Raw genomic sequence first — 17,723 nt, forward strand, 5'->3', positions numbered from 1 at the left:
TAGCCTCCAATCCAGTTCTGCCAGTGAGGGCAGGCAAGCAGAGAGAGAAGTGAGAGGGCTCAGGGTATTTACACCCTCTCCCACCCCACCTCCTTTGACAGGCTCTGTAGGGCAGCTCCCATCCGGGACCCGGCTTGCATCTAGAGCACTCTCCTTGCTCCTCGGGCCTCTCAGATACTAGTCCTGAGTGCCTCCACATGCCCTGTTGGTTCCCTTAATCCTACCCCTCCTCTGTAATTGTTGCTGCATCAAACTGCCTTCATTTAAACCATCTGAGTGTCATCTGTTTCCCCTCTACAAAATAGGGCTAGCTCCTTGAAGGCTAGTTGAGGTGACTGAAGGAGGTGATTTGAACATACAGTTGGCCCTCCAATCTGCGTCCATGGATTCAACCAACCATGGATCAGAAATATTTGAGAAAAAAAAAAAGTTCCAGAAAGGTCCACAAAGCAAAACTTGAATTTGCCATTTACATTGTATTTACAACTACTTACAGATCATTTACATTATATTAGTTATTATAAGTAATCTAGAGATGATTTAAAGTACATGGAGGTTATATGCAAATACTATGCCATTTTAAATACGGGACTTTTGCATTCTCAGAGCTTGGTGTCCACAGAGGGACCCAGATACCGAGGGACAACTGCATAAAGGGCACTCTGTAAACACTGTTCTCTCCATCTAGCCCCTAAACCCCACTCCACTTTAAGTTTTAAGATAACTTGGGGACTTCCCTGGTGGCACAGCGGTTAAGAATCAGCCTGCCAATGCAGGGGACACAGGTTCAAGCCCTGGTAAGAGAAGATCCCACTTGCCGCGGAGTAACTAAGCCCATGTGCCACAACTACTGAGCCCACGTGCTACAACTACTGAAGCCCACGCACCTAGAGCCCGTGCTCTGCAGCAAGAGAAGCCACCGCAATGAGAAGCCCGCACACCACAAAAAAAACCCAATGCAGCCAAAAATAAATAAACAAATAAATTTATAAAAAAAGAAAAGATAACTTAGAATTCTCTGGTTTTGGAAGGATGCAATACTGGGCTGCCTGCTCCTCTCCTCTGCTACCCTAATTCCCGCCCAGCCCCCAGCACCAGGAAGCCTCCATCCCTGCTCCACCCAGAGCCAATGTCTGAGCCCCCAGCCAGGGGCCTCCCACCCTAGACCCCCAACGACTCAGCACAAAGGAAGCTGTGTGTGTGTCTGTCTGTCTGCTCCCTCGCCAGTGCTGAACCAGCAAAACCACTGCAGAGTTGGCCAGTCCTACCCATCCCACTCCTACCTCCACCAGAATGTCCTCACATCCAGCCCCCTGCCTCCAATCCCAAATCTCCAGGAAGACAAATTTTTCTCCAGTTCCCCCTAGGAGGGGGATCTCCCTGCTTCCAGCTGGATGGTCTAACCTCACACCTTCCCACTGCCCAGGCCGCCAGGGGGAGCACTCTGGGGCTCAAACCTCCTCTTACAGAATGGGCAGAGGCATGTCCTCTGGTCCCTCCATGGCAGCTACAGATTAACAAACTTCTGAGAGTTTGCCACCAACTTCCCTGCTAGGGCAGGAGTCTCATCTCCCACGTCCCTAACCAGGCTGCCCAGCCCCTGCTCTCACCTCCCTACCCCATGGACAGGAAGCTCATCCTTCTTTCCCAGGGCAGCCTCTTCCCTATGGGGCTACCCTGGCCCCCTCACACTGAGCCAAGCTGGGCCTCCAGGACTCCCCCAAATCCCAGCAAAGTCTCAGTACTAGGAGACTAAGAAGAGATTTTAGGGAAAGCCTTGAATGTTAGAACAACAGAAACCTACAAAGACATCTGATACAAAGATAAGGACATTGAGGCTTCTAGAGGAGGCCCCTCCCTGGTTCCACCCCACTGCTGGACTCTTCTGCATCGAGTCTCCATGTTCCACAGAATGACAGACTTCACAGGTTCCTTGGAGGAGTCTCACAGCAAGCAGAGGCTCTGGTAGAAACTTCAAAGGTGGCGTCTGAGGCCTGGGAGGAGTCGAAATGCCCAGGTACAGGAGGTGGCCTCATGGCACAGACTTGAACCTCTACTCTGAGCTCCCTGCCTGCTCCAGAGGCTGGAGGGAGGGAGGCCTTCCAGGCCAGACATACCCCCCTCTCTGTTCCAAGCCCTGCCATCGTTCCCTGGATCCTGCTGTGAAACCTTGGGCTAATCACTAACCCCACTCTGGGACTTCAATATTTGCATCTATATAATGAGAAGACTGGACTGAGAGTCACTGAAACTCTCTAGTGGGGAACAGGTGCAGCCATTAAGAGTTCCCAGGAAGAATGGAAGCTAGACACCTCTTAGCCATGTCCGGCATCTCAGTCTGATGGCCCAGGATCCTGGCTGGCCCCACCTGAGCCTGGACACAGAGACAATCTGTTCCTTCCAGGGCCCTCACTGACTAGAAGCGGGCCAGAGTCCCCGGAAGGAAGCCCAGCCCCGCACATGACAGTCCCTTCAGCCTAAGTCCACGCACATCTTGTCTCTCCCTTTAGGCAGGTGTTATCCAGGAGAGAAAGTGTTGAGTAGCTATACCTTGGGCATGGCCTTGCTGTCAGGCAGAGCAGGTACCTTCACACACATCCACTCATCTGTGCTCTCCCACTCGGACATGTTCACCCACATACACAGACATACACATCTACACAGCGTTACTAGAACAACGTTCATAACACTCTACACACAGGCACACATACAAACAAGCCACCATCTACCAATAACTCGGGCATAAAAATGGACACTCACATGTTCACACATATGAATATGTCCACACTTTTATACAAACACTGATCTACACACTCTCACCCTCTCAGACCCATATACACACATGTACAACTGGAAGTTCACATTCACACACACACACACACACAGAAACACAAAGAAACCAACCAATCTCGCTCCCATCTAAGTATCAAGGAAATCATCATCCAATAGAAATCCAGACACCAACTGCAATGTCAGTCTAAATCCATTTCCAAATCTAAGCCTGCCCCAGAACGGTGAGGAAAAATTTCTTGTTTCCAGGTTCAACCCCTCCAGCGTGTCTGTCCCTGCCATGTGGGGTCCAGTCTCTCCAGCCTACTTCCTCCCTATGCCATTTCAGCAGGGCCCTCTCACGCCCAGCACGATGGAGGTGGAGAACAATGGATTGCCCTCTCCCCACCCTTCATCTCTGCTCCTTTTCCAGCCTCTTCAAACATAAAGAAGGCTAGAATGGACTGTGTGTCACAGCACCCCTGCTGGAGATATGTGGCATTACAGCACAGCTCTATGATATATGGTCATCACTCCCCAGGCTGTGGTGGAGGAGAATAGGTAGAAGGGAGAGGAAGAAGAGGAAGGGGGAGAGGAAGAAGGAGAAGTTGAGAAGTGTGCCGGAAGAAGAGGAGCAAAATTCTGGGAGCACCAAGAATGGAGTTCAGAAGTCTCAGGCTCTCTTGGGTATCCCTGCTCCAGTCCAATCAGTCCAGGACTGTAAGCTCAATTCTCCCAAAGCTCAGCTCTAATCAGGTCCTGCCTCTGCTCAGAACCCTTGGGTAAGTCCTAGTGGACCACAGCAAGAAGTCCAAACAAAGCCTGGAGTTAGGTCTCTGGGGCTGGCCAGTCCATCTCTTAGTCTCATATCCCAAGGAGCCCAGCCCTTGCTTCTTACTCTGGAGCCAGGTCTTTGCTCAGCTGCTCCTTTGCTGAGATGTCTAATTTTCCATATCTTGCCTGTCCTTCGAGGCCTGGCCTTTGCCATCTGGGACAATAATCCATGGAAAGGGCAGGAGCTTTGGGGGGCAGACAGACCTGTTCTCTCGGTATTAGCTGAATACCTCTGGGCAAGTTATTTTCCCCTCTCAGATCCTGTCTCTTCATCCAGAAGACAGCAGTCTCTGGGGTTTGTGGTGAGGATTAAATGAGATCATAGATGTGAAAACAGTACTCTGGAAGCTGTAAACTTCTGTGTGAACGTGTGAAGAGTCATAATTATGGCTTAATCCTTTTATCCCTGCACCCGCCAACACACATCAGGCTAAGCGATCCCCGAGGGAAGGGGTGGAGGCTGCTTCACCTTTGGGTCTCGAATATTCCAACATTCACCAGGGCCTGCCCCACCAGCCTCAGCAGCAGGGTGTGGATTTGGATCCAAGGTGGCAGTACAAAATGTACTCACTGCAAATTCACTGGAAACTACAACTCCCAGAATGACTCACAGACTGCCATGGGCGCGGCCACAGACCTAAGCCCTCATCAGGCCCTTTCCTCCACTGTTTTCCCTGGGGATTAGTCTCAGACCAGACAGGGCAGCCCAGGGAGGTGGTCACATGTCTCTGAGGCCCCTCGGTCCCTCCCACAGAACATCCACACTTCTCACCATTCCCACCACCACTGCTCCATTTCAGACCTCTTTGTCTCTCCCACGGGATGACAGCTTCTGGGCTCACTAGCTCTGGTCTCTCCCCCTCCAGCCCCCCACTGAATCTTTCTAAAAGGGTAGGTGAGTGTGGGTGGTTCATAATGGCAGCAGCGAATCTTTATGAGCACCTGCTGCATGCCTGGCGCTAAGCGCTCCACTTCCAGATCCTTCAGTTATCCTGCCAGGAAAGTATTATTATTCCCACTCCATTATCCACATGGGACTCAGAGAAGTTAATTAAGTTGACCAGGACCATACAGAGTAAAGTTGCTGAAACTGGAATCTATGTCTGTCTGCTACCTTCTCTATTCTATTTTCAAAGCTTCCTCTGAACTCAGGGTAGCCATCTCAAGAGTGAGAGCCCAGAAGACACAGGGTTCTCATAGCTCAGCAACTACACTGTTGGGAAGTCCTCCCAGTTGTCTGATTTAAATCCTTTCTGCTGCACCAAGCCCCAGTTGCCTCCTGTTTTTCAGGGAAGGCAGTGAGAAGGGTGACTTCAGGGACTTAAAAGAAGTGGGTCACATCCCTGGGGACCTGGCCTCTCCCAGGGAATGGGCAGCTGAACAGTGGAAGATAAATGTGTTGAAAATATCTGTTACTAAATACATCTACTTCCCGAGAGGATGGGGTTGCCGACAGGGTGCCTGTAGCCCCTGTCCTGGAGGCCACGATCTTGTGGCTCTGACAAACTGAGGTGCTCAAAGCAGCAGACAAGGCTGCTCCGGCTGTCCTGGGGGCTGCGGCAGAGTGGGTGGGAGGCCAGCATGGAAGGGGGTGACGTTTCCTCCTCCCAGCCAAAGCTGCCAAGCCCAAGCTGGTTTATTTGCATATTACTTTGCATTCATTTGCATGCCACTTTCTGGAAGGGGCCCACTTTCTTCAGCCCCGGCCTCTCCCTCATTTCCAGAGTCTCTGTTTGTTCACTGAACACCCCATTCTCAAACAATGAGGAGACCCTCAGCAGCCCCAAGAATCTGCACCAGGCCTACATGTCAAAGCTGCTGGGGGACACCTTGGTGGCAGAAAGCGCTTCCTCTACTCTAACCTCAATTCCTTCACTCCTCTCCTACTCCAGCTCTGCCCAGTCCTTCCCCCACCCTTGAACTTCACACTTAGGCCACTTTGAACTCTTAACAGTCCTCACATAAATAAAACCATGTTTGTGCTCACCTCAAGGCCTTTTTATGTGGCATTCCCTCTTCCTGGAGCTGTCTCTCAGTTCTGCCGGGAGAAGTGACTCTTCCTTTTAAGGCCAGCCCCAAGGCCCCTCCTCCTAAATTCCTTTGTCTGACACTGGCAGAGGTAGGAAAGACCACAGGCTTCCCTCCAAGTGGTCACTGGCTCTGTCCCTCTCCCTGAAGAGCTGCCACGTTTGGTAGGGCAGCAATCCATTGAATGGCTGCTGAAAGAAGGAAGGAAGGAATCCTGAGGCCCCTCCCCTGTCTATCTGAGCCCCTCCAGTCCCCCTCTCCCTGGATGACATCACTCACCTGCAGGAGGGGTGGGGCTAATAGTGTCTCTGCCTCCAACTCCCCCTCCTGTCCTGGGAAACTTCCCCTCATGCCCACATCCCGCTCTTGTGAAGCCAGGAGATTCCATAGACCCTCTGTGCCGGTAGGACATCCTCCTCATTGTCTATCCCCATTCCCTACTCTGGCCATGCCTGCTTCTTTATCTTTATTTTTGGAGAGGGCGCAGGGACTGCTCAATCTGTTTTACCATCTGTAGTTGGAATAAAGACCACTGATCTCTCATAGCACTACTGAACCACTATGCCCCAGCCTGGCCCTGCTTGGGAAGAAGGACAGTGACCCAGGATGGAGAAATGACACAAGGCCAGGCAGCCTGGAGTAGCTGGGCCTACAAGGGAAGGGCTGCCCAAGAGGGAAGGGATGAGCATGCTTCCCCTGGGAGTATGTAAGCAGGGCTGGATAGATCTGCGGCCAAGCTGTAGAGAGGAGTGAAGTAACTGCTAGAAGGTGGCCCAGATGCTCTTCATGTCCTCTCTGCCTTGGAGGCTGCACTGACTGAGCCTTGGTGCCCAGCCCTGTGCTGTGAGTGGGGTGGGGAAGCACAAGGAGGTGGCTCCTGCCTTTGAGGAACTCCTTGGCTGGCTGGGTAAGGAGCTCACACACAGGGGACATCACAGGGGAAGGCTGAATCGGGGCTGCATTCCTGACCCTGTACCATCAGGGAGAAAGACTTCAGGGTGGGTGATGGGATCAGAGGGAACGGGGAACCAAGGGAGGGCTTCCTAGGGGAGGTTTCCTATGCAGAAGCCTTTCCCTAGCTCCCTAATTTTATGAGGAAAATCCAAGCCCCTACAAGCCCCTTAGCCTTGCACCTGAGACCCTACAGAATCTGGCCCCTTCTGCCTCTCTTCCTCTTCTCAACTCCCTTCTCACTCCTGCCAACCCAAACTCTCTTTGCCCCTCGAACACACTGTGCTTTCTCACATCTACCCACTTTTACAGGCTTTTTCCTCTGCCCTTCCCTGCCTGGGCAATTCTTATCCATCCCTCAAGATCCAGCTCAAATGTCTCTTCTTGGGCAGCCCTGGCTTAGTGCAGGCCCCCACTCCCACAGCTTCTCTCTGCCCAGCACTCTCCACTGCGTTGCCACTGCTGCCTTCCTCATCAGACTGGGCACTCCCTGAGAGCAGGGTCTGAGTCAGGGTCCTCTCTGTGTCTTCAGAGGCCAAGCCAGCGGGCACCAAACAGGCATTGGGGGATCTCTGTTGAGTAAAGGAATCAACGAATGAATGATCAGATGCAGGAATGGAAGCACACTGAGTGGGTAGATTGGAGAGGCCGAAGCAGCAGAAGCCCGAGGAGTGCAGGCTGGATGTGACAGCAGCGTAGCTGAGGGTGAGACCCCCAGTCCATTAAGACCGAAAGGAGGTATTGCTGGGAGTTCTGCCTCCCCCATTTGGCCAGATCCCAGCCAAGCCATCAGTAATCCCCAGGGACAAGAGGCTGGAGTGGGAAGCAGGAACAGAGCCAGGAGCTGTTTGGTGGGCAGGGGGAGCTGGGGGGTGCAGGAGCATAAAGGCAGTTAACCCTCATGGAGCCATCCAGCTCAGGCAACCAAGAGGGCCTGTGCAGGCCCGAAGGGAAGAGGACTGAGACTCAGCACGAGCCTCGCAGCTGGAGGAGAGCGACAATGCCACAGCTTTGGTTTCCCTGTCTGGGAAGAGATGGCTCCACAGTCTCAGACCCTCTGCACCCTGGCTAGAAACTCTACCAGGGTCCCTTCACTACCTTCCATGTCTGAGCCTTCCAAGAGCTTTTCCTTCCCCACATCTGGACCCTCTGAGGTCACGCCACTGCACCCCCCCCCCAACCCTGGCCCAAGCCTGAGCCACTCCCATGCTCCCCTTCCCCATCCTCTTTCCCAAGCCCTCCAACCTCTCCCTTCAGAAAGCCCTGGTCTCATCTGCCCCTTGGCCCACGTGGCCCCAGACCTCACTGATACCCACACTGGTTTAGCCTCCACACTGGCCTCCTGGCTCCCACCCTTCCCTTCCAGTTTAACCTTGACAGTGCCATTGAGGCAGCTTTCTAAATCCCAAATCTGATCATGTCCCTCTGTTGCACAAAACCCTTCTGGACTCCCCAGGGCCCTCAGGATAAAGCCCAAGAAGCCTGGAGTTCAAAGCCCCACACGATGCGTTTCCTGCCTACCCCTCCAGCGTCCTCATTGCTCCAGGCACACGCCCCATCCCAGCCCAGGGCCTTTGCTTATTCTGTGGCCACGCCCCACCCCCACCTCTTAGCTTGATCTTGGTCTTTACTGCTTAATTATTTTCAAGCTATTTTATGTTAGGAAGCTTAGGAGGCCCCAGAGAGCAGAGCCATTATTGCCTATTTCTTTTCTGGATCTCCCCACAGGGTGTAGAATGAATTGTCCTGAGCTCATGGAGGTGGTCACACATTCATCCACCCCCACCCGGCCTCGGTGGGCCAGTGTCCCAGCTGTGTCCTCAACCACCAGGGGAAGGAAACAGCCACTCACACACACTCAGATGAACACATAGACACACACACACACCAGCCACACAAGCACCAACATACACACTCATGCACACTAGCACCATGATCACACCCACACTGGAACACATGCTAATACAGACACCCACGTATACACACACACACACACACGGTAGTATTAATATTCACACACTAACAAACACACACCAACATGAATACACATGGAATCAGACAACATGCTCAATATTGAGTCACTCTATTTTGCAGACACAGCACACATTAACATGCATGCCAATATACAAATTCAAACACACACACATGCATACACACACACACCCCTGCACACATACTCTCACAAAAACTCTGAGAGTCACACCGGGATGCTCACACACCCTGACAGGCTGCTGCACATCCAACCACCAAGGACCCCAGAACTCTACATGCTCCTCTACACCCCACATGTCCCTTGTACCCGCCACATGTATGCACACACGCACACACACACACACATAGCCTGGCATAGACCTGCACCGCCACTGACTTGGAGACACATGTCACTTGCCTGCTACCTCGGCAGCCCTCAGATGGTGGAAGGGCATCTCCACAGAATCCCCTCCACTCACCTGCACGTGCATCTCGCTGCATGTGGGTGCTCACGAGGCTGGTGCACAGGAGCCACATCCCAGCCAGCCCCATGACTCTCTCTGGGACAGGGGCTTCGGGGACAAAGTTGCCTAAATTGCCAGCTCTGAATCCCAATCCTCATTCCATGGAGAGCAGTTGCCCCAGACCCTCTCCTGCTCCAGGGCCACTCATTCATAATTCATGTTCTCTCTCTACACACACACACACACACACACACACACACACACACACACACACACACGCTGGTCTGGGACATCATCCCTCTCCAGAGTCCTGAATTAAGTCTATCAGACTCCAGGGCTCCTTGGAAACACACACACACACACACACACACACACACACACACACACAGACCTCCCCCACCCCCAGCCCCTGAAGGGATGGTTCACATTCATTATCAAGCCCTCCCGTAGCCACCATCCCCTTCTATGGGACCCCAGCCCCAACACGCCCTAGGTTGATGTCAGGCAACCCCGCCCTGCACAGAGAACCCCCTCTATGCTATAGTCCAGCAACAGGGTGCCCTGGAGCAGGATCGATCCAACCACGTGGCTCAGCTCTACGCCAACCCCAGCCCCCTGGAGGGACTCCCAGGACCCTGTCCGTGGCTCCTCCTGCAGCCACTCACCCGGACCCCAGCCCCTCGACAGTACTCACGGCTCAGCCGGTCGCGCTGCCGGGTACTGCTGGCTCCTGCAGAGGATGGAGTGGCCGCATGCCTGCCCCATCGCTCCTCATCATCTGCCTCCCCAGCCAGACTAAAGTGGCACCTCGCCCTGTCCACCCTGCCCGGGGTTCCAGGCAGGGCGCCTGGCCCAGCAGGCACGGGGACCGAGAGCAGCGGCCTGTCCCCGGCTCAGCCGGGACTCAACACCCCAATCCAGCCCTGCTGCCCTGGCTGCTCCTGCTTCTCTGGCTGCCACTGCCTCTGCCGCTAGGCTTACTCTGGGAGGAGGTTGGAGCAGGTCTGGTAATGCAGAAAGGGGAGGGAGGAGGGAGGAGGAACAGAGAGGCCCAGACAGAGGGAGAGAGGGAGGGAGGGGTAGATGGAGGCTCCGGCTGGGAGAGAGGAAAAGAAAGACTCACACACAGAGGGAGAGACTGAGAGAAACAGAGACAGGAAGGGGTAGAGAAACACATGAAGGAGAGGAGCGAGGGATCAAAGCCCCATAGAGATCAAGTTGGAAATACAAAAGATCAGAGTTATAGGGAAAACACACACACAGAGGAACAAAGACGGGGGGGAAAAGACATGGAAATGGAGAGAGAGAGAGAGAGAGAGAGAGAGAGAGAGAGAGAGAGAGGGAGAAAGCTGATGGAGGATCCCAGAGAGAGAAATGTGAGGATAAGGGATTTTGAGGCATTTTCAATGCTTGTGAGCTAGGATGGGATCTAGGTATGAGGGGCAGGTAGACAGAACCCAGACCCTCAGGGCAAGGCGACACCCCCATGCCCTCCTCAAGTATGGAAGGGCCACAGGGCTTCCTGGCAGAACTGGATTCTCTGGCTTCCCTTGCTGGGATTGTATCATGTCCTAGGGTGCATCCTCAGCATGGAGCTGGGTACACAGGAGGCTCAGGGGGCTTTTGCTGATGGTCTTTGGACTCAAAGCCTCATCACAGAGTCCACCTCTTGGGGGCTCTATTTAGCTCGGACACTGTGGGAGCTGATGCATGAGCATGGAATTCTACTAGGAGTTGTGGCACCCAGGCCACAGCATGCCCCACATGGCTTCACTGTCCACAGACTATAGGCATAGGGGAGGGCCTGCTTCACCTCTGCCATGTCCCTGAGGGCAGACAGACTCCTGACTCCTGAGGAGGAAGCGTTAACCTAATGGAATAGGGGCATTTTAGGCAATGGGACAGGTAGGGAACTGCCTCAGCAAAGCTCCTGTTGGACAGAGGAGAGAAAGCTCCACACCTGGAGGCAGGAGATGGGGGTTCAAGTCCTGGTTCCACCACTAACTTCCTCATTCATTCAATCATTCATTCAGGAACATCTACCACTGGCCAACTTCATCAGATATGACTCAACGGTGCCTTGCCTGGGAACAGCACCCAGGCAAGGGGAAGGGGGTACTTGCTGTGTGACAGAGGGGAGCACAGGGTCTGTGGTGCCCAGAGGGAGCCCAGTGGTTGGCAAGCATTTCCAGAAGAGAGGATATCAGCTGGGTTTTTTAAGGCAAAGAGGGGTGTATACACCCCAGGAAAAGGGGGTGTATTCCAGGATAGAGGAGCTACACATAACCCTCACCAGTAACCCCAGCTCTCTGAGCTGTGACGGGGAGTAACCCCTGCAGCACACACCGAGCTCCAGGCAGAAAAGCCCACGAGGCTGAGTGGAAACCTGACCCTGCTGAGGGGTGTGGGTGCGTCCAGGGATGGGGGTGGACAGGAATGACCGAGCTTGTGCAGGAGGCCTGCCCAGGCCGAGGGCTACAGAAAGCAGTTGTCTGTGACTTAGGAAGCGTTAGGAAAGAAAATGTGAGGGAGGCTTTGCTTCCCACTGTGGCCTCAGAAGGTGGAATTTTAGATCTCTGAAAGCTCTGGGCAAACTGTTTCCTCAACCTGGCCCATGCCTAGGACCTTGCCCCTCCATGCCTGCTAGCTGGGAAGGCATTCCACGGGCTCAGAAAGCCAAGGCCCTGGACCACGTCCAGTTTTGGCCTTTCACAGCTCCCTTTCATGCCCTGAGGAGCCTGGCGGTCAGAAGCTGAGTCAGAGGATTCAAAGGAGGGTGCCTCCTGGGTGTGGAGGGGAGCAGGTGCATTGAGGCCTTACTTGCCTCTCAGCCTTCTTTCTCCTCTCCTGCTCTGGAAATGATGGTAGAGGTCTCATCTTCAAAAATCTCCCAGGATTATGCTCAAGCAAGTCAGGCGGGGAGGTAGAGCCTCCTGCCCACCCCACTGCCACACCAGCACACCAGCCTCTACAGTGGCCCCGGAAGTAAGGAGTCTGTAGGAATGAGGTGCAAGATCCAGGACTATGCGCACTCCAGGACTTAGAGCCAGGCAGGTATAAGTTCAAATCCCAGCTCTGCCATGTGCTCTGGGCAAGTTATTTCACCTCTCTGAACTTCAATTTAGTGTTCTCATCTGAAAGATGGGTGACAAGCTCCAAACTCAAAGAGTTGTGAGGTTTGGGTAATGTCCATAAAGTTCCTGGTACATAGTGCACTCTCCCCTTCCCTCCCCTAAAGAGACTGAATTGATGGCGCCAAGGGAGTTAACAGCCCCAAATGCTGGGGTAGGGTTCCTGCAAGGCAGTGTCGGGAGGGGGCAGGTGCCGAAAAGAGAGAAGGCCTGAGACTGTCCAGGCCTGCTCTTCACTCCTCCACCTCGAACCGGCCTGCAAAACCAGCCAGTGCAGGAATCAAAGGCCCCGTGAGATTACGGCGAAGCCCCGCCCCACCGCAGGCCCCGCCCCCGGCCGCTCTCCAGGGTGCTGACCAGCTTGCACCGCGTTCACACGCCCTGGCCCACTGCCCCGCAGCCGGCCAGCAGACATCATTTTTTTGCTTGTTGGGGAGCTGGTGGGAAGCAGGATGTTCCTGGGAGGCGGGTGGCTGCCAAAAGCGACGGGAGGATGCAGCCTCTGGGATCCGGCCTCCGCTCCGCGCCCACCGCCTCGCGAGGACCGCAGGCTCCAGCTACCTCCTCACTGCCAAAGAAGGCGTCTTCTTCTCGTTGTCCTCCCCGGCCCCTCCCAGGCGGCTGTTTCACTCGCCCCTTCCAGACGGCTGCTCCTTTGTCTCCCTCACTGATTCTTCCTATTTTTGCCTCCTCACTGGAGGACCGGACCCTGCTTCCCATCATTATCCACCCCACCCCCACGGAGCATGGAGCGCTCCCCCAACACCCCAACTCCCGAGTGCCCCCTGTGGGCCAGCCCTCTCTCTGGAGCTCCAGATGTCCAGTACAGGCTACCTCCTCAACATATCCTCTGGGAACATCTCACAAGCCCCTCACACTCAAATATTCAACATCAACGCATCTTTTGTCTTTATCAAAGGCATCAGCAAACGTCTAATCCCCAATCTGGAAACTTCAAAGTTGCCCTGACTCTTCGCTCTCCTTCACTTCCTCTGTCAAATCTGTCATCAAGGCCTGTCAATTCTCCCTCTGTAATTCCCTCACATTTATCCACTCCCTCCTTGTGCTGAGCCCCAGCATACTTCCCCCCTTCCCTACTCCATACTTCCCCCTTCCACCTACTCCCTACTCCCATTCTCCAGCCCCCTACTCCAACACAATCCCTTTATTCCATCTCCATCCTGCCTCTAGCACTGACTTTCTAAGACATCTAGCTGGTCATGTTAACTCCTCCTCAAAACCTTTGCTTGGTTCCCAGTGCTCTCAGGATAAAGGCCAAGCTCCTCAGCCTGGCATTTGAGGTTTCTCATGATCGACCCTGGCTGACCTCTCCACCCTCTGCTCCAGGTGGCGCAGGGTCTAGTCCCTAAGCACATGCTAGTCCTTTTCTCCTCCTTGACTTGGTATATAGTCTGTTTCCCTTCCTAGGCTGACTTCCCTCTGTCTTCCTTTTCTCTGCCCATCCCAAATCCTGGCCCAGCCTTCCTAGGCCAATTCAACACACACCTGCCCCCACCCACCAGGGACAGGGTAGGCAGGAGGGGTAACTGGATTCTGGGCGGAGCATGCCTGGCTGTCTCTCCCCTCCCTATCTTGCCACCTGTCCCAACACCTCATCCCCCTGCTCAGGTCCATCTCCTTTCTCCTACTGGATCACATTTTCCTCAAGGATGGGCCGAAGTCCTATTCACCTCAGCTCCAAACCCCAGCCTTTGGGCAGCCTCACCAGATACAAGTAAGAAATGTTGAGGTAGGAAAGTAAGGAGACACAGGTGAGCGTGGAAATGAGATGGGGCACTTCAGAGCTCAGTCCAGGACACACTGGAGCAAGCCCTCAGTAAGAGGCTGCAGGTGGATGTGAGGACACAGCTGGTGCAGGCCTCACCGATCTGCTGTGGGAATTCTCCTCCCCTGTAGGGAAAAGACTGAGGCTGTGGAGCGTGAAACACCCCACTGCTCTCCAGGGGGAAGGCTGGTTATTGGCAGAACACCGGTTTCACGGAGGGTTGGCCCGAAAACTCCTGGGTGACTCCCTCTGGCTGGGTGCCAGGATGTCTACATCTGGGTCTTGGCAGCAAGATCCCAGCAGGGAGGTGGGGGAAAGCATCAGAGGAAACCATCCCACAGTGCGTCTCCTTCCCCTCCTCAGCCAGAAGCTGCCAACTGTGGCTCCAAGGACAATGCCTAGAGGAGCACCATGTCCTTGGCAGGGGCCTGGCATACTTCCCTGTATTTCCACATTAAGCACAGACCCCACCACACCATGGGTGACAAGGCCTTTGCTGAAAGGAACAAAAGGTCACCACTGCCTCCAGAATGGCTTCTTCCACATCTCAGGAAGGTGGCTTTGGGGATGCAGAAACTGAGAGCTGAGGCATTCATCGTGGGCCTACTTCAGGTTCCAGGATCAGCCAAAGCTGCCCTATGAGGGAAGGGGTGACCTCAGGTGGGGGCAGTGAGCTCCCCGTTCCTGCTGGGCAGGGGGGTGAAGTGGTGTAACAGACAGCAAGTTCAGGGAGGGGAGAGGCAGCCCCTCAGCTCAGAATCCTATCATTCTACCTACACTGCCCCATGGATGGGGTGGGAGTGCTGAACTGGCCCAGGAAGATTGGCAGACTTAGGGTGGGCACAGATGAGAGGAGAGGGATGTCAGCCTAGGATGGGGCTGGACCAGACACTTGGAAGTGCCTTCTGCCCAAGGTCGAGGTCATCTCCTGGGATACGGATCAGGCAGCATAAGGTGCTAGAGCCAGTAGAGTCCAATCCCTCATTGTACAGATGGGGGAACAGGTGAGAGAGGGCAGAAACACACCCAGGTCGCACAGTGAGTAAAGGGTAGGGCTGGGCCTATGACCAAGGACTGCTGGTCACTGCCCCACTGGACTAGCTCCTCCTCTTGTAATCTTTCACCTCTCCTCCTCCAGCTGGACAGAGGTCTGGGAGGTAAATCTGCAGATACAGCTTGTAACCCTGGGAAGGGATCCCCAGGAATGTGTAATTTCAGCAGGGGCAGGTCAGAAAAGGAGTGACTCTGTGGCTTCCAACTCTGGGAAAGGTTTTACCCTCCTTGCCGCCCTGGCCCAGCTCCCTCACCTCCATCACCGTCCAATCCAGCACACTAGCATCCTCCTTACCAGGAGGCCCCGAGCCACCCACTCAGCCCTAATCTACCTCTTCCCCCTCGTCACTCCCTGCACCTGAGTGGGGGGGCAGGAGGGGGTGCGACTCAGTGGGATAAAGGCAGCTGCTATATTTGAATGATTACATAAGCCAGCAGGGAAGAAGCTGCAACGTGACTCCATCAAGGTCGGGAGAGAAGTTGCGTCTGGGCCCAGGAGGGAGGATCTTCTCCCTCCATCCTGAGGCTCCAGCCTGGGTTTAGACAGGACTCTGAAAGAACCTGGAGATTGCGAACTAGTTTATGCACTGCCGGACTGCAAGGGAGGTTTTCCCTAGGACTAAACATGCTGTTCCCTCTCCATCACCTTAGAAAAGAAACCTCCTGACTTCTCGAAACCCTAAGGCCAGACCTAGACTGAGCCCCAGATCTTTCCCCAGGAACTCTCTCCAGAAGGAAAGACAGAACGGAAAACACAGTTTGTCACTGATTTAGAAGAGTGCCTGCTGGGAGGGGAACCATGCATAAAGCCTTGGCTTTTCCGCGCTGGCTGGGGAAGACCTGTGTTCCTGTTCCAGCTCTACCATTTACTAGTCACTTGACACTGGCAAGTCTATGCCTCAGTTTCTTCAGGGATAAAATGAAAACAAAAAGTAACTTTTTTATAGGGTTTGTTACAAGGATTAAACAAAACGACACATGCAAAGCCTTAGCCCAGCAGGTGGTGGGTGCCTCGTAAGGGCTTATCAGGACCGTCATTTGCATCGTCATTACTGCCAACACTAAGGACTGGCTGGAGACCTCCCAGGTGGCTGAACTGACCTCTTCGCCTCACTGACAGCTGATCTGAGTGGAAGGTGGGAGGCCAGAGGAGAGAACTGAGATCTAAGGGTCAGGAGCTCGGCCAGACATGCTGCGTGCCCCTGGGCAAACCCCTGCCCTCTCTGGCCCTCAGTCTATAAATGAGCCCTCAGGGTCCCCAGCTCTGGAGTTCGTGTTTGCAAAAAGATTTTACCCCACTGGGATTAGTGACCTGTGGTAGTGGAAGCTGCAGGAGAGCTGGTCAGGATGGGGGTGATCTGGGGGTGGTATGAGCTGGAGGCGGGCACGGCAGCCAGTGCTGGGCACCAGGCCCAGCACAAGGCCCACCTCCTCAGGGCCTCTTGGCAGCTCCTCCTAGGGGGTTCTGGGGGCCCCCGGAGGAGGAAGGCTGTGCCCACCGGGCTTTGTTGCCATGACGCTGGTCTCCATGGTGTTAGGCACACAGCCCTCCCTTCACCCAGGAGGAGGGACTGGAAGTGACAGAAGCTGAGGAGGCTCAGGCCCTGGGCCCCCCTGGCCTGTCCCTCTGTCTCCATCAGTGCCTGTGAGGTCCCCATCCTGTGCCCCTCAGGAGGGAGGGCAGGGAGGAAGGACAGCTTCCACCTCAGAGGGTCAAAAGAGTGACCCAGAGAGGACAGAGTGACTGCGGTGCAGGGAGAGACATGCAGGAGTGCAGAGGAGTGGCAGAGAGGAGGGAAGGGTAGGGAGAGCTGGGGAGATGCAGAAGGCGGAAGGGCGGGGTGGTGGGGAAGAACACACTGTAGTCACGGAGGGGGAAGGGCCTCCCAAGCTGACAAGTGGTGGGAGGCACCATCCAGCCCATCTCTTCGGTCTCAGTGTTTTGAGGTGGGTGGTGGTGGGAGGACAGAGTGGAGGAGCGGGAGGGAGGGGGGCAATTTTCCTAGAGAGCTTTGTGTGCAGGGGCGTTCATACACGTGCAGCGTGTGTGTGTGTGTGTGTGTGTGTGTGTGTGTGTGTGTGTGTGTGTGTAAGTTCAGGAGAAAGTATGCAGGCACCACGTGTGTGCAGGGCATGAGTGTGTGTGTGGCATGTGTGTGCCTGTGCCACTGTGTCTCCAGGGTGATAAATACAGCAGTAGGAGCTGTAACCATGGCAGAGAAAATGCGGAAATTTCCACAGGCTGAAAGTGGCGTGGGAGCGGCGAATATGCCGGGGTTGAACCAGCTTGGTCTGACCAAGGAACCCTTTCCCTGATAGCTCTTCCCTGGGCCAGTCTCTAGCTGGACCCAAGTGGCCAGGGCACATACATGTGGGCACGTGCGCATGCACACACACACACACATCCTAAGTGCACCCTAAGTTCTTCTGGATGGAAGAACAATCCAGAAGAGCTTCCTGAAGGAGGGGTCATATTGGAAGAGAGGTTGGGAGGTTCATGCCAGCTATCCTTCTATGTATATGAGAGACAGACAGACATACCCCAGATCAAAGTCTGGGTCACTTAGGTCACAGAGCTGACCAAAGGAAGCTGGCTGGGGAAGACCCCAACACCAGAGGCATGGGGGACAGGCCCTGGAGTGACAGTGGTGCACTAAGCTCCAACCACAACAGGCTGCTCGCTGCAGGGCCACAACAGCTTGCCTGTGGCTCCTGCCATTCCCTCTCCCAGAAATG

The 17,723-nt window shown here is 54.5% G+C and overlaps 1 protein-coding gene across 4 annotated transcripts in view; it reads right to left on the reverse strand.

Annotated features, from left to right (window-relative positions):
* Positions 1-13,233, reverse strand: part of PDE2A (phosphodiesterase 2A) — a 95,107-nt gene extending 81,874 nt beyond the window's left edge. For 2 of the 4 annotated variants that reach the window (XM_027083290.1, XM_027083291.1), the window contains exon 1: positions 5,591-13,232. In XM_027083290.1, the coding sequence (XP_026939091.1) occupies positions 5,591-5,613 (23 nt within the window). In that variant the 5' untranslated portion in view covers positions 5,614-13,232. Of the gene's footprint in view, positions 1-5,590 lie in introns of all 4 variants that reach the window. The other 2 variants (XM_027083289.1, XM_027083292.1) reach the window with 2 other exon arrangements.
* Between the last annotated feature and the right edge of the window lie 4,490 nt (positions 13,234-17,723).

The sequence above is a fragment of the Aethalodelphis obliquidens genome, unplaced genomic scaffold (genome assembly GCF_003676395.1).
Source record: "Aethalodelphis obliquidens isolate GAN/ISIS:26980383/991018 unplaced genomic scaffold, ASM367639v1 scaffold50, whole genome shotgun sequence".
NCBI classification, from domain to species: domain Eukaryota; kingdom Metazoa; phylum Chordata; class Mammalia; order Artiodactyla; family Delphinidae; genus Aethalodelphis; species Aethalodelphis obliquidens.